The 16,117-nt window shown below is 41.9% G+C and overlaps 2 protein-coding genes across 2 annotated transcripts; both read right to left on the bottom strand.

Annotated features, from left to right (window-relative positions):
* Nucleotides 1-8,664: 8,664 nt before the first annotated feature.
* Nucleotides 8,665-10,346, bottom strand: LOC113722083 (uncharacterized). Its single transcript, XM_027245647.2, has 3 exons — nucleotides 9,818-10,346; nucleotides 9,156-9,193; nucleotides 8,665-8,745 (listed from the first exon to the last, which is right to left on the bottom strand). Exons 1-3 carry the CDS (start codon nucleotides 10,344-10,346, stop codon nucleotides 8,665-8,667), a joined length of 648 nt encoding a protein of 215 aa, XP_027101448.2.
* A 1,818-nt stretch (nucleotides 10,347-12,164) lies between these two features.
* LOC140015864 (uncharacterized) lies at nucleotides 12,165-14,095 on the bottom strand. Its single transcript, XM_072068691.1, has 2 exons — nucleotides 13,553-14,095; nucleotides 12,165-13,445 (listed from the first exon to the last, which is right to left on the bottom strand). The coding sequence occupies exons 1-2, from the start codon at nucleotides 14,093-14,095 to the stop codon at nucleotides 12,165-12,167; spliced, it is 1,824 nt and encodes a 607-aa protein (XP_071924792.1).
* Nucleotides 14,096-16,117: the final 2,022 nt, after the last annotated feature.

The following is a 16,117-nucleotide window of genomic DNA, read 5'->3' as shown; positions in this document are numbered from 1 at the left end:
GAGAGGTAATGGACGATCAACCCTCCAAATCGTGATTTATGGAAGTAGTATTGCACTTATAAGCTTGTATATTCACCTGGGTAGCTTTATTTATGTTGGATCTTGGTGTGTCGGCTCTATAAACTCTCACTTGGATTGGATGGACTGATTTGGTGATTGATGATGAAATTAATATTGGTTTAGTTCTTATATTGGTGGATTAATGTTGGGTTATTGATAGAAACTCAAGGATAGTGCAATAATCAAAAGTGGCCATTTTGCCCCTGTTTTGTTCGAGCGCTTCAGTGCAAAATTTTGATGTTCTAATGGCTTGTTTATGTTTTTTACATGTTATATTGAGTGTGTAAAAATTTTCATTGAAAAATAATTTGATTTGGTCACCGAAATGTTGGAATTTCGGAAGCTTAGAAATCTGGAATTGGTTCCCGTCATTGCCCAGGTATTCATCTTGTTTTGGCTGTAACTCATCGTTCCGATGTCAGAATTGAGTGCCGTTTATGGCACTGGAAACTAGACATTCCCATATTTCTATTGGTATAAAATGCACGTTTTGGTTCCACTTGTGTGAGCCAAACCATTCATTTAAAGATTGCTGTTCTGTTTCGATGGTTCACTACAGGGCAGAACATGAACTGTATCTTGAGGCTCAAATGTGGACTAGTTGTGGATTGATTTTGAAAATAGTTTCTTCTGAGAAAATGTAGTATTATGAGTCTATTTTCTAACGCCACCAACCATGCTCAATTTCAAGTGGAATTGAGTGATTTATGAATAAAATTCGAATCTGGTCTTGTGAAGGAATACCATGCATTTGGACAGATTTGAAACTAACTATGGTTTGGGACTTGTTATCCGAAGCTTCTTAGTGTAAATCACCTATCGAATGTATCTTGAACATATTTTAGACATTACCTACTAGAATGGACCATGTTTGAGATGTTCCTTGACCAAATGTTTGAAAACGACAAAACGGAAGTTCAAAGGCAGCTTAGCCTTAGAATTTCTTGTGACTTCAACGGTCTTGTTAACCCACTTTCTGTGCTTATTTATCCATGAAATTTGGTAGAGGAAAAACCCGTATATGGTAGTATAATACTGCTAATTTTGGTATTTTTGTGAGGCCGTTTCATTGTTCAACTAAACTTCCAAAGTTTGTGACTTGATTTTGGAAAACCCTTATTTAACAAGGAAATTTGGGTAACTTTGAGCTACCATATCTTGGTGCTCAAAACTTCAATTCTCGTTCTACTTGTTTTGTTCCAAATTTGGATTGTAGCTCTAGTAGAGTATCAAATTTCAAAGGCTAGTTCAAATTGAGTGAATTTTGCCGAATTTTCAAAGTTGGCCGAAAATCAACTTCAATCTGTCTTGATAACACCAGCTATCAACTCCAAGTCAAAATTTGAATGCCTTTCACTTCGATTCATGGAAAGGTGTCTTCTAGAAACTTCTAGTACTCTAGAAGATGTTTCCAATGGTACCAAATTTTCCAATTTTGGACAATCATGGAATGAGTTATGATTTTTCAAAGATTTCACCAAAAATCAAAAATTGTGACGTGGCCATCCTCTTCCGACTTCGGTCGTTCGTTTTCAGACCTATTTGCTTGTACTTGTTTCCGTCCAATGATTTTATGGATGATGATTCGTTTACTCTAGTTTTGTAACTCTTTTGAGCTCGATTTTCAAAAGAAAACTACATCGATCTTCGAGATATTTTCTAAGTTCGTACTAGTGTATGACCTTCCTCATTGTTTGAGGATTATCAGTAATAGTCCATTGTTAATTGCTCAGGCATACAAGAGGACATTCAAGAGGATCCCCCAGTGAAAGCCTAAAGCTCCGAGGGACATTTCTTCCTCATTACTTATATTGGTGAGTGTCAAGTGTATGAATACTTGATACAAATTTAATTGTTATGATTGTTTGGAGATTATGAAAATAGAGGCGAGTGTGTACTTTACCGCACCCGTTCTTATTTGAAATAAATGATTCATGATTCAAACGTACCAAATGAATTATGAATGACTTAATTGAATGAAACGAGATGATTGAATAATTGAATGAAATGAAATGGTATGCTATGGCTGCATACGTCGTTGGAGTGAATCTCCTCAACTCTCAAATGTAAATGGGGGATGCCCAAACTCATAGGCCAACCTTGGACTCGAGCCGGCACGGGCTTGGTCGGGAATCTTGGCGAGCCATGAGATAATTAAACTCGACCTAATGAGAGGCCTTGCTTGGCATACTCGTGGAGTATCGCCTTATAAATGTCTTGCGGGCCCGGGAGGTGTACGGTGGACGGAGGGAAGTAAGTGGTGATCTACAGAATGGAAATACCGACCCGGTTGATGGAGGGTCATCGCGGGAAGGTATACGAATGATATCGGCAGAGCAAGTGGAACTTAACTCCTGAGAGCTACCATATCCTTGAATTGTTTTTGTTTACATTTCATTGGAATTGTCAATTACTTGTACTTTATCTTTTGACCTGTTATTTGGGCTTGTTCTTTGAACTATGTGCTTGCATGTGTGTTTTTGGGCTCACGAGCGTTTTGCTCACCCTTTGGATTTGTTTTCTTTAACAGGATTGGGTATGGAATGAGACTTGGAGTAACCCTTTTGATGCACTATTGGATTAGGATCTCTAATGTATTTTGGGTTAGGCCTCTTATTGGTTGTACTTTTGGAAACCTAATGTATGATTTGGATATTAGATGTATCTGGCTGTTGTATGTTTTGGGTGTTGATATAACTTTTGGGAATATGATTTAAGGATTGGATAATCGTTATATATATATATTGTTAAGTTTGGAGTTTTCCGCACTTTCTTACTTATCTAGTGTTGTTGAATAGTATTGTGCTAAGATTGAATGGATATTGCCATGAGTCCTAGCAAGAACTGGGTAGGCATCCCGCAGATACCTTCTGGTTCACCTTAGGGAGAAGTGGGATCATCACAGTTGGTATCAGAGCTTAGGTTTTAGATCTCTGTAATGTATCCTAGGCTTAAAAGTTTAGGATGCCGGACTGTGAAGCAGGTTGGGAAGTTAAGTGACAGCTTGTGAAAATGAAAACTAGAACCTAGGTTTGAATTAGTGGATGACAAGGGGTCTTGATCTTATGTGATACATGTGGGATAGTATGAGATGATCAAACCCAGTTTATTTAGTATATTTGGTCCCACTTAAGTTTTTAATTTTAATTGTAAGTTACGGAAGGTAATGGTGGCATTGAACCGTCTTGGGGACGCATTATGGTGACCATGGCCGTGAAGGGCCTAGGGGAGGGCTCGTTAGAGGTGTAATCCAACTCGTCGAACTAGGACTTTATGTGATTTTCAAAGGACTTACTCATGCCCAAGTAATGGAGTGTTTATAGTGACTGATCATCGGAAGTGGCTATCCGAGGAAAATAGGGTGATTCGAGGGGATAATCGAGATCTGAAGGCAATTGCGGATGCCTAGACTACTAGAAATTCCTGAAGTGGAGATTGAGATACTTAAGGAGCAAGGAAGACAAAGGCTTCTTGAGAGAAGCTTTAAAAAACTAAGAATCGACTTGTTGGGGTAGTGTCCGAAATTAAAAACAGAATGGATAAGTCGATGGCTGGGGTGTGTTACCTTGGTTGAACAAGTGGAGAATGACAAGATATTCAATAAGGGACATGAGATTTAAAACTTCTAATGCTGGAAATGAAAATGATCCTACGAAGGTAATTAAGACTTTTGGCTCCGCCAACCACTAAGTTAGTGATTTAAACTATTTTAATAGTTTTTGCCAAAGATAGATAGGGTGGCACTCACTTAAAGGCCATTGCATTTTGTATCTTGTTTCACTATGTTCCCTACCTTTTGAGGCAATTAAACGTTACTCATAGCATGCTTGACTTTACTGCTTCATGATTTCAAATCCATGATTGGGTTGTACTCATTTGCGATTATTTTGGTGTCTTCCATTTTTATTCTTGTATTTGTTTGGCGGGATAAAGGTATCACTTTTCAAACTCTGTTTATGTGCACTCACTTTATGTCATGCCTTTAAACATGTTAAATTTATGGGTGACCAAAAGAGTGAAAAGGATCGAGGGCGAGAGGTTGGACGATTATAGAACGACTGCTGGACTGAATCAAAACCCTAGAAATGAATGAAAATAATCGCGTAGTTATTGCTATTATGTGAGAACCCGTAAATTCCTCTTAATAATTTTCCCTAGGGTTTATCCCTTTTAATGGCATGTTTTCTGTATTTTCTGGCTTAGAAAAATTTTTCTGGTGAATTTTATGAGTAATTATGTTTTTAGATGATTTTTCTAGTATTGGAGAATTTTTGAAAAAATAAAGGATATATATCGGACGTGGGACCCACTAGTGCGAAAAGTTCGGAAAAATTCGGCCTATTAGGTTAAGTTTCGGATACTGGTTGAAATTTATCGGGTGTTAAGAGATAATTGGAGGATGAGATGTGATTGATGTGAGAGGAAAAAAGAAGGATAGGGATGTATTTATGGAGTGACAAGTGTCACTTGGCCATTGGTTTCACTTGTAGGACAACTATTCACCTTTTTTACTTTTTTGACTAATTGATTAAATACCTCAAAAATCACCAAAAATTCACTCTTTTCTTCTCCTTGTTGGTCGGCTCTCTCTCTCTAGCAAAGGAAGGAAGAAAAATCTTCAAAGGTTGGCATCCATCTAGCTCAAATCATCCCAAGCAATCCCTTAAACTTGTTTCTACTCCATAAAACCTCTTCATTTGGTGTTGTTTAGTGGTTTGATGAAGTGTTTGGAGAAGCTAAGGTGCCAAGCAACTCTCCCTCTCTTGTTTACTAGGTGAGTGGTGTTTGAACTTCCTCCTACACTTAATGAAGTTTAATTTGTGCCTAATGGGAGCTTAAGTGATTAAATATGTGGTTTATTTCTTGCTTTTGGAGGACTTGATGAAGTTTTCAATTTATTGGTGATTTTTCTGGTTTAATATGATCATGGTGTTGTGGCCTTGTATGATGATTGGCAATGGCCTAGAATGACTCTAGTAGGTGTAAATGATTGGGAATTGCAACCAATTTTGGATTTGGAAGGAAATGTGAAAAGTTAGGGTTCCATAACCACCTTTTCTGTCCGGTTTGTATCATATGGTTAGAGGCCGAATTGGCCTTTGCTTAAAACATGACAGTTGTAGGTATTGATGTGTTTGAGGTGCCTGTAAAATTTCAGGTCATTTGGAGTAGTGTAGAGTGAGAAATGTCGAAATTACTATTGCTGTTCTGGGTTCATCAGGATGGCAGAACTGCGCCTGTAATTGGCTGTTTTGACTGGAATTGCTTTGGATTTGGTTGTTGAGGTCTTCTGATGAAATGTAGCTTGATGTCTTAGCTACCATATGCCTTTGGAATTTCCGAATTTGGACCTGTACAGACTGAGTTGTACTGATTACAGCAGGATGAAGTTTGTAAACCTGTTTTTGTGGTTCTGGTTTAGTGTCTTGCATATTTGACCTGGTTGTGATAGGAATTGGTCTGAGTGACCTTCTACATTGTTGTATCCCTGGTTCTTAGCTTCGAAACGGTGGGTCTTACACCCTCATCCGATAATCGTAGTGAAATTGGTGCCATTACCGCAAAATAAGGACAAAACTATTTTTTTTCAGGGCCAAAGTTAATTGCATTTCCGGATTTTCTGGTTACCTATGATACTTGTATATGCATATGAAACCCTATTGGGGTTGTGATTGGCATTGCTTTATGACTCGTTATCGAGTCTCATTGTACTTGTTTACGTGTTCTAGGGCGTGACGGTGATTCACGACATTCTCTTGACGGAAGTGCATGAAACAACACTTAATTGATAAGTGAGTATACTACTCACTTGAATGTTACAATGTGGCTTTGCTATATGTGATTTTGATGCCTTGAAAGCTTATTTGGCTATTGGAAGTGATTGAGGTGAGGGTGTACTTGACCGCCCTCACCCCCTTGCGATTCCATTCATGACTGTTTACCGTTTTACTGAAATACTGCACTTGCTATATGAGATATTGAATTCCATTCATGGAAAACTGATTTGGTGTCGTTTGGACGAATATCCAACGGCCTTACTATATTATTGAGCTCAACCCCGTAGGTAGTCAATTGAATCGAGCCGGCGAGGGCTTGGTCGTGAAAATTGACATGCCACGGGGACTGTACGGGGAAATCTTGTAGTAATGAGACTCTTGGTTCCAGTATACTCGAGTATTACCAAAAGCTACTGATTGGAGTGCGGGCCCGGTTGGGGTATGTTGGGTGGAAGGAATGGAGTGAAGTGGGTTCTACGGTTGGTACTCTTAAACGTTGACGGAGAGTCAATGAGATTGGATCAAGAATGTAAGCGTGGAAATGGGCTCTTGAGAGCCGTCCGTATCCTTTTACCGACTTGTTTTATTCTGTAATTGTGTACTTGAAATGAAAGGTTATGCTATGTGCTCTTTGTTGCTTATGTGGTAGTAACTCACTAAGCTTAAGCTCATTCCGTTCCATTTGTTTTCCTTACAGGAAATGACCACTTTTGGAAAAGGTTGTGTTAGTTGGTTGTCAAGTTGAGCTCATGTAAATGTCTTTTGAATAGCTCTTTGAATGAAACCCTAATGTGTATTGGGTTCAATTTCTTTTGATTGGCAAACCGAACATGTATATCCATGATGAATCGTTTTGATATGCCGCTTTGGCTTTTGGCTTGTAAATGTTACATTTCAATGTATATATGTTTGGTTGACATTTGGTGGGATTTCGGATTAACTCGTATTTCAAACGGCAAAAGAAAAAATTTGGCTACTCTCGGCCTAGTATCTGGATTCTGACGTGGACGGTACTGTTCGTCGTCAGTTTCGATTTTCGTTTTTTTTTATTTTGTGATTTTGACTTGTTTACGCGCGTGGGTATGTTTCAGAACGTATTAGATCGACGTGAACTGATCCGTAGTCCTGGCGAGAGCTGGGCAGGCAGTCCGCTAACCCCTTTGGTTCGCTTTAGGGGAAAGTGGGGCTGTTACATATTAACCAGACAATTGATGCCCTAGCACGATTAGTGGAGCACTAAAGCCCTAAACCAATCAACCAACCTAAAAACCAAGAAAGGTGTGAGGAGTTGTGTGACGGCCCCATCGTCCCCTAAGGCGAACCAGAGGGGCTGACGGACCGCCTGCCCAACTCTCGCCAGGACTACGAACCCGGAACAAACGATCCAAATCTAACTTGCAAAGGGAAAATTAATAAAACAAGCGTATAGCCTTACCAAGTTGCTCTTATTACTATAATATTACCACGGAAGAAAATATAGCGCTCGAGCACTTGAAACGGTCAAGAAAAACGAAACTGAAAAAAATTGCCGCGGATGAACAGTAACCAGCCACGTCACTATCCGGCCGGATTCTTGGCCGGATAGGAGGCAGAGGCTGGTCCCAAAGGGGTCGAAATTCCCCAGTCAATCCGGCCGGAAATCCGGCCAGAAGTTGGCCGGATTGCTCCGGCCGGATTGCGGCCAGTAGCTAAAACCCAAATTTTTTTTTCTTTTCCCCTGCATATCCGGCCTTGTATCCGGCCAGAAACTGGCCGGATTCTTGGCCGGATTCTGAACAGTAGTTTTGCTAAAAATCCTTTCTTCCTTCGTTCGAAATCGAAACTCGCGTAACACAACCAAACACATAATGCAGTTTATCCAAGACTTGATAAAGCTAGTTATACATGAGAAAGGTTCAATTTACACTTCAAAAGTTCTTGGAATCAAATACATCAAAGTTCAAGTTTCCGAGGAGCTATTCAAAACTAACTACATATCTAGCTCAACTCATTCAAAACTTGAGGTCCAACGGTGCTCCTGTAAGGAAAACAAAATAACGGGGTGAGATTATGCTCGTGAGGTACCAAATTTGCACATAAGTAATACAAGCCAACAACCACATATACACAAGTGCCTCTAATCAATCAACCATATATAAAAGGATACAATCGGCCCTCAAGGGCCGTTTTTCCACTTGCCGTACTTCATCATACCCGTTGACACTCCGTCAACCATTGGAGACAACCAAGAACCGTAGGCACCTCTTTACACCATTTCCTTCCACCAATCACCCCCTTACCGGGCCCGCACACCTCACAGTTACAAAAGGCAATACTCGAGTATACCATAAGGTCGAGGAGTAAATACTCCACTCGACTATCAGTGACCCAAAAGCACGTTAACGACTCGTCCAAGCCCTAGCCGGCTCGACTCGAGTAACGGCCTAAGGAAAAGAGCTCAGTTTTCACAGTAATAATAGGGCATAGCCCTAGCAAATATCAAACCACATATGTACATGAAATTTCACAGTCCAACAGTAACAATAATGCCAGTAAGTGGTCAAGAGCGATAAAGTACACCCTTGACCTATTCAAGCCATACAAGTCACATATCAAGTGCAATCAACCATTTGATGATACACTCACCAAGTACTCAAGTAAATCACACGTTCGAGTCAGGAGTAGGTCCCGGTCCACCGGTACGACCTAAAACAAGCAAGAAACATATTTGAGACTCGTACACGAGTCAACGTATAGGTTTAACCTACTAATACAAGTTACTCGAAAATACAAAATGGAGCAACGAAAGTGTGGAATGTGAACAAACTCCCCAATTCATCCATTCAATTCAAATCCTTCTCAATTCAAGACCACCCATATCTACAACCAATTGGGCGGCATTTCCCCTTAATTTCTTCACATTTCCAACCTAATGAACAACACCCAACTTGTACCATTACACTTATGGTTCTTAAACTAGTCCATTCACCCCATTTGAATCACAATACAACCATATACACATCAATTGATAGCACGAAAACCATACATGGAAAAGCCCCAATTTCATCAAACCCTAAAACCGAAATTTTCTCACAAATGCTGAAATTTTCCACAATTAACCACCATTAACACATATAAGCTCTAAATCAAGCCATATAAAGCCATCACACCCAACTCAACCATGATATATCATATAAAACAGAAAATTCCTAAATAAATAGAAAATTGCCACATCTCAAGTATAAGTCATGAAATACTCCATAAAATAGCCTCTTGAACTACTATCACCTATAACTTTCATCTTACAACCAACAAGGAAACAATTCCATATTTACTCACCTTACAATTTCTTGATACAAGGTAGATGAGAGCTTTTCCTTTCAAACAAAAACCACCAAACACTTCAACACTCCTAGCAAGAAGGTTTTTATGGAGAGATTTGGAAGATTAATGGTTAAATTCCTAGATTTGGGCAAGAAAATGAAGCAAGAGTTGAAGAGCTTTCTTTCTTTTTTTCTCTCTAGTTGGCCGGCCAAGAGGTAAGAAAAAAATGAAGAATTTTGGTCAAAATTTAATTTAGTAAAGGTGTAAGACAAGTCAAAATTTCAACCTCCAATGAAAATGTGACATGTGGCCTTTCAAGCTTATCCCTTCCCTTTTGTCTTACAACACTTAATTAAGCCAACTAACCTCTAATTAACTCATAACACTAGGTCACAAAGCTTCCGTATATAAAATTTCTCAAAGCTACATTTAACTGTACCGATCGTCTTAGTGGGTCCCGCAACCGCTGTACCCCCTTAACAACACAGAAATTGACCTAAACCCAGAAAATGATGCAAAATTCATATTTTCTCATAAAATTCCCCAGAAAACCCACGGATAGAAGAAAACCCTAAAATTAGGCCCAAAAGCCCAAAATAAATGCCTGAAAAATATGAAAATTTTCAGGGTCTCACACTCTCTCCCCCTTAAAGAATTTCGTCCTCGAAATTTCTCACCTGAATCACTAAACAGTTCAGGATATTTGGTTTTCATCTCATTCTCCATCTCCCAGGTTGCCTCCTCGACTCCGTGGTTCTTCCACAGAATCTTCACCAGTGGAATCTGCTTATTCCTCAGCTCCTTAACTTTCCTATCAAGCACTTGTACAGGTTTTTCTTCGTAAGTAAGGGCTTCGTCAATCTCAATTTCTTCCGGCTGGACAATGTGGGTTGGATCAGGGTAATACTTTTTGAGCATCGACACATGGAATACATCGTGAATTCGTGACAAGCTCGGCGGCAATTCAAGCCGGTACGCTACTTTTCCAACCCGTTGAAGGATCGGAAACGGTCCTATGAATCTAGGTTGGAGTTTCTTTCCTCGGCCAGCAGTGATGCTTCGCAATGGTGTAATCTTGAGGAATACATGGTCCCCCACTTCAAATTCCAAATCTTTCCTTCGGTTGTCGGCATAGCTCTTCTGGCGACTTTGGGCTGTCTGGAGTCTCTGACGGATTAACTTGATCTTTTCTTGAGCATCCTCCATCCAAGGAATGATAGTAGGATCTAGAACCTTCTTTTCTCCCACTTCATCCCAGTATATTGGTGAACGGCACTTTCATCCATAAAGGGCTTCGTATGGTGCCATTTGGATTGATGAGTGATAGCTGTTATTATAGGCGAACTCTACTAATGTCATGTGTTGCCCCCAATTACCCCCGAAATCCAGAATACTCGTTCGTAACATATCTTCAAGAGTCTGAATTGTTCGCTCTGATTGTCCATCCGTTTGAGAATGATAGGTAGTACTCAAGTTCAGCTTCGTCCCCAAGGTCTCCTGAAACTTTTGCCAAAATCTGGACACAAAACGAGGGTCTCGGTCGGAAACGATGCTCACGGGCACTCCATGTAATCTCACAATCTCTTCGAAATATACTCGAGCTAACTTATCCATGGAATACTTCATATTCACAGGTAGGAAATGGGCCGACTTGGTCAACCGATCAACGATCACCCAAACGGCGTCATATCCCTTTTGAGTTCTAGGCAGTCCAGAAACGAAGTCCATGGTGATGTGTTCCCACTTCCATTCGGGAATCTCCAGAGGCTGCAGTAATCCCGAAGGTTTCTGGTGTTCGGCCTTAACTTGCTGGCACACTAAGCAGGTTTGGACGTACCGAGCTATCTCTCTCTTCATCCTGTCCCACCAGTACAATCGTCGCAAGTCATGGTACATCTTGTTACTTCCTGGATGGATTGTATATTTAGATCGATGAGCTTCCTCCAAAATCTCCCTTCTCAAGGTTTCATCGTTGGGCACCACTATTCGATTTCGAAATCTTATAATCCCTTCAGGGCTCAAATTAAAATCGGAAAGTTCTCTTTCCTTCACCTTTTCTATCCACTTTTGAACCGTCGGATCTTTAGTTTGAGCTTCCTTGATCTTTTCTAAAAATATGGACATCACTCGGACATTCCCAAAAGTTATCTTATTCTGTTCCAACTTCAGATTCCACTCTCCAACGGTTCCCAATAATTCCCACTCTTTCACCATCAATCCAGAAATCTGAGCCTTTCGACTTAGGGCATCGGCTACTACGTTAGCCTTTCCAGGATGGTAGTTAATGGTATAGTCATAATCCTCCAAGAATTCCATCCAACGGCGTTGTCTCATGTTCAGTTCCTTCTGGGAAAAGAGGTATTTGAGGCTCTTATGGTTAGAATAGACTTCAAAAGTCACCCTGTACAGATAGTGTCTCCACTTTTTCAGAGCGAAGACAACTGCGGCCAGTTCGAGGTCATGAATGGGATAGTTTTGCTCATGAATTTTTAATTTTCTAGAAGCATAGGCTATCACGTTTTGATGTTGCATCAATACACATCCTAACCCTTCTTTGGAGGCGTCAGTGTAAACAGTGAAACCGTCCGGACCGTTAGGTAAAGCCAGAATAGGGGCCATGGTTAATCTCCGTTTCAGCTCGTGAAAGATATTTTCACACTTATCACTCCATAGAAATTTTCCACCCTTCTTGGTTAGATCGGTTAAGGGACTGGCAAGTTTCGAAAAATCTTTAATAAATCACCGGTAATAACCTGCCAACCCTAGAAAACTTCGGATCTCAGTAGGGTTATCGGGTCTCTTCCACTCAGTCACCGCTTCTACCTTGGCCGGATCTACAGCAATTCCTTCTTTTGAAATCACGTGCCCCAGAAAAGAAACCCTTTCTACCCAAAACTCACATTTGCTAAATTTGGCATACAACTGGTGCTCCCTCAGGGTTTGTAGGACCGCTTTCAAATGTTCTTCATGTTCCTCACGGGTTTTTGAATAAACCAATATGTCATCTATAAAAACAACGACAAATCAGTCAAGATAAGGTTTGAAAATTCGATGCATGAGGTCCATGAAAGCAGCAGGGGCATTGGTCAGTCCAAAAGGCATCACGGCAAATTCGTAGTGCCCATACCGAGAATTGAAGACGGTTTTAGGCACATCTTCTTTTCTAATCAACAACTGGTAATACCCCTGTCGAAGATCTAGTTTTGAAAAGACCTCCGCACCTTGTAATTGATCAAATAACTCATCGATGTGAGGTAGGGGGTACTTATTCTTAATGGTCACGTTGTTCAACCCTCGGTAATCGATACATAGCCTCAAGGTCCCGTCCTTCTTTTTAACAAAGAGAACAGGTGCCCCCCAAGGTGATCCACTCTCGTGGATAAACCCTCGCTCTAGAAGGTCTTGCAACTGTAATTTCAACTCTTTGAGTTCCGCAGGTGCCATTCGGTAAGGAGTTTTGGAAATAGGGGAAGCCCCTGGGCAAAGGTTAACTTCAAACTCAATTTCTCTTTCTGGAGGCAAATTTACTAACTCGTCAGGAAAAACATCAGGGTATTCACTCACTACTGGAACATCTTCTATTTTCAATTTGTCGGCAGGGGTGTTTATAAGAAAAGCTAGGAATCCTTGCGCCCCTCTACTCAAAAATTTTCTAGCTCGAAAACCCGATATCATAGCAGATGAGGCTAGACTACCCCTCACATCTAACTTCAAAGTTGCCTCCCCAGGAATACGGAATTCTACTATTTTCCTCTTGCAATCCAGTTGGGCATCGTATCGAGCCAACCAATCCATGCCTAATATTACATCGTATCCCTTTATGGCTAAACTTATCAGATTTCCCACTAACTTCCGCTCACCTACCCAAATCTCACAATCCGAGTACATCTTGCTAGAAATCAAACATTGGTCCCCCGTAGGAGTACTAACTTCCAGCTCATAGGGAAGAATAACAGGGTTTATATCAATTCCGCACATAAACTCAGGGTTAACAAAAGAATGGGTGGCTCCAGGGTCTATCAAAATTCTAGCTAGGCGGTAAAAGACAGGAATCGTACCTTCCACTACCTCAGCCGAGTCAGGAACTGGAGTTGTTCGATAGAGTATACACGTGCAGGCACCTTTGGTTTGGCTCCCTCCACCCGTGATTGACTTGAGGTAGCCTTGGACGTCGGTGTAGTTCCTTTCACGTCTCGGGCTTGGATTGGACAACTGGCGAGCCGGTGCTCTGCACTCCCGCAGCGTAAGCACTTGTTCTGTTTTCTCCAGCAGTCGTCCTCTGTGTGGTTTGGTTTCCCACAGAAGCTACACGACCCACGTGTAACAGTAGCAGAACTCCCTTGTGAAGCGCTCCTCGGTTGGCCTCATCCCGGTTGGCTTCCTCGAGAGGGAGCCCCTCTAGCCGGACTCACAAACCGTCCCCCTCCAGCTCCCCTTCCAAACTTAGGAGGGGTGCCCTTATCCCCTTGGGTTGAGCTACTCCCAGCAGCTCCACGTTTCCTATTCTGGAAATTCCTCACCTGAAGCCTTGCGTTCTCGGATCGTAATGCTTTCTCAACAGCATCACTGAAAGTGGTGATTTGGGCTACGGCCAAATCCTTTTGGATTTCTACATTAAGTCCTTGAAGGAAACGCCTCGCCCTTCTTTGTTCCGTCACAATGAGCTCAGGGGCAAACTTGGATAAACGCGTGAATTGGCTTTCATATTCGGCCACCGATTGCGTGCCTTGGCGTAGACGAATAAATTCGTCCTCCTTTTTCTCCTGAAACAATGGCGGAAAGTACTTGGCATTGAATTCCCGTACAAAATTCGTCCATGTCCTTGGCGTCTGTTCTCGCTCCCATTTTGTCCGAATAATGTTCCACCAAGAGCGAGCGGGCCCTTCGAGTTGAAAGACCGCAAAAGTCACTTGCCTCTCCTCCGAGTAATGTAGGGCGGCAAAAATGTCTATCATCTTCTCCAACCATTGTTCTGCCACGTCCGGATCGGGCCCTCCGAGAAATTTAGGTGGAGAAAATTTTTGGAAACGTTCGAGAGCTCGATCTTCGCTCTCGACATGATTTCCAGGGTTTCCAGGATTGCCGACAGGTGGATTAGGGTTGGGGCCCTGTTGCTGCACCACCTGGGCCAGGAGAGCAGTCATCTGCTAGATAGCAGCGGCTACTTGCACAGTAGGATCGATTTGGGGTTCAGGATTGGGTTCGGGCACTGTCGTTCCCGTACCCTGTTCAGGTGTGGGCTGTCTACCCCCACGTCCTCTACCTCGGCCACTACTCGTGCCTTCCATCGCTCTAGATTAATCAAGCAATCAAAATATACCCATAAGTATAAGTATAACATTAACATCAAAGGGTACACACTCCTGTGCATAACAATAAACATGAACACTGAACCAAACAGGTACATACAACACTTAAACACTTAACACGTATTCACAGTCATCACAACAAGATCACACGTTTATACCAAAACAGTCAGTCAAGTACAAACAGGGAGAGCCTCTTACGGAATGGCAATACAAAAGTAATATATACAAAACTAGTCCAATATACAACGCGACTAGCTAAGGGTCCTTCCCGGCCTACCATTCCGTATCCCTTATACATACAAGAGTCAAAAGTCCCCAAAATGACCTAAGAACCAAGCCCTAGCCTACCGTGGGACTAGAGGACCTACTCGCTTGAGCGGATTCGACTCCGACCCTACCTCTCATGCAAGAGTCCTCATCACTCTCGTCCCCTAATAGGTCGTCACACAAGTTCAGAATCGATCCGGCCCTCTCCTTCAATTGCCTCGCCCTCTTGACCATTCGTTCACGTGTCTCTCCCAATTGGGTACACAGATCGTCCACTCTATCTTGACCTTCACTCAGGTCATATTCCAAGTCCTTAATTCGCTCGGCTTGCCTCTTGTTGGCCTCTCTCAGTTGCTTCACCTCGGCCTCTAGCCTTGCACAATCTTTGGCCAACTCCTTCCTTTCTTTGTCCACGGCCCATACTAGTGTATTGGGGTCGGCAAACCTCTGACGGCACTCACAACGTCGAAGGCGACTAGCCGGACTCCAGCGTACCGCTGTCCCTCTCAGCCGGACCTGGTACTTGATCATAGGAAGTACTCCCCGGCCCTGCTCCACAGTCGGTCTCTCACTAGGCCCACTACGCGCGTCCATCCTACATAGAAACACGATTCAACTCAAACACCCTTTAAAAAAAACAATCAAATACAAGTCCCAAATCAAGAAATTCCTAACATGCCCAGGTTAATCTAAACCTAGGCTCTGATACCACTTGTGACGGCCCCATCGTCCCCTAAGGCGAACCAGAGGGGCTGACGGTCCGTCAGCCCCTCTGGTTCGCCTTAGGGGACGATGGGGCCGTTACAAGTTGAGCAATTCTTGAAGTTCGTCCATCTAAGCACATGGAAAATCTAACCTCAAAATAGTGAGATTGATTTGAGAAGATACAATAAGGCACTAGTGAGAACAAGAGGTTATGATTTCTTCTCGAATGATCTTGTAGATAAGAATTGAAGAGTGAACTAAGACATGGAATCTTTATATTAATGAATAAGGTCCCCTTACCTTGTTGATAGTAATCTCATGGAGACTTAAGAGTTCGCCCGTGTTAAGCAGAGAATGGTTAAGGCTTGTATACCGAGGTAACCTATAAGTAAAAGAATAAAAGAGTATTATGGCTCGAGCTTCCATTGTGAATAGCTACTTATTTAATCCTTTGATTTACCTAGCATTTGACTTGAACCAACAGGTAAGATGACAAATTTGGAAGAAATGCGTAAGGAAGTGGACCTTCTTCAAAAGGAGGTAGAGTTTCAAAAGAAGTTGGCTGACTACTGCGAAGGGCGGTGGAAACAAGAATATGCTGAGAAAATTGAGTTGCTATATAAGAACGTAGAACTGGAAATAAAATACAAAGAAACTTCTTAAGCTGGTCAGGCCATGATTTCTCGTGCGACTTGT

This window comes from Coffea arabica, chromosome 10c, assembly GCF_036785885.1.
Source record: "Coffea arabica cultivar ET-39 chromosome 10c, Coffea Arabica ET-39 HiFi, whole genome shotgun sequence".
In the NCBI taxonomy this organism is placed as follows: Eukaryota; Viridiplantae; Streptophyta; class Magnoliopsida; order Gentianales; family Rubiaceae; genus Coffea; species Coffea arabica.
This window is presented reverse-complemented; position numbering and strand designations above follow the sequence as displayed.

Excerpts from the sequence above, each read along its gene's own strand:
- LOC113722083 (XM_027245647.2), bottom strand. The coding sequence starts at position 10,346 with ATGGAGGATGCTCAAGAAAAGATCAAGTTAATCCGTCAGAGACTCCAG. Across the intron at positions 9,194-9,817 it reads TGAACTGTTTAGTGATTCAG|GAAAAGCTCTCATCTACCTT; the intron begins GTGAGAAATTTC and ends TTTGTTTGAAAG. Across the intron at positions 8,746-9,155 it reads TTGTATCAAGAAATTGTAAG|GTTGGAAATGTGAAGAAATT; the intron begins GTGAGTAAATAT and ends GTTGTTCATTAG.
- LOC140015864 (XM_072068691.1), bottom strand. The coding sequence starts at position 14,095 with ATGATAGACATTTTTGCCGCCCTACATTACTCGGAGGAGAGGCAAGTG. Across the intron at positions 13,446-13,552 it reads GAGCTGGAGGGGGACGGTTT|CTTCTGTGGGAAACCAAACC; the intron begins GTGAGTCCGGCT and ends TGGGTCGTGTAG.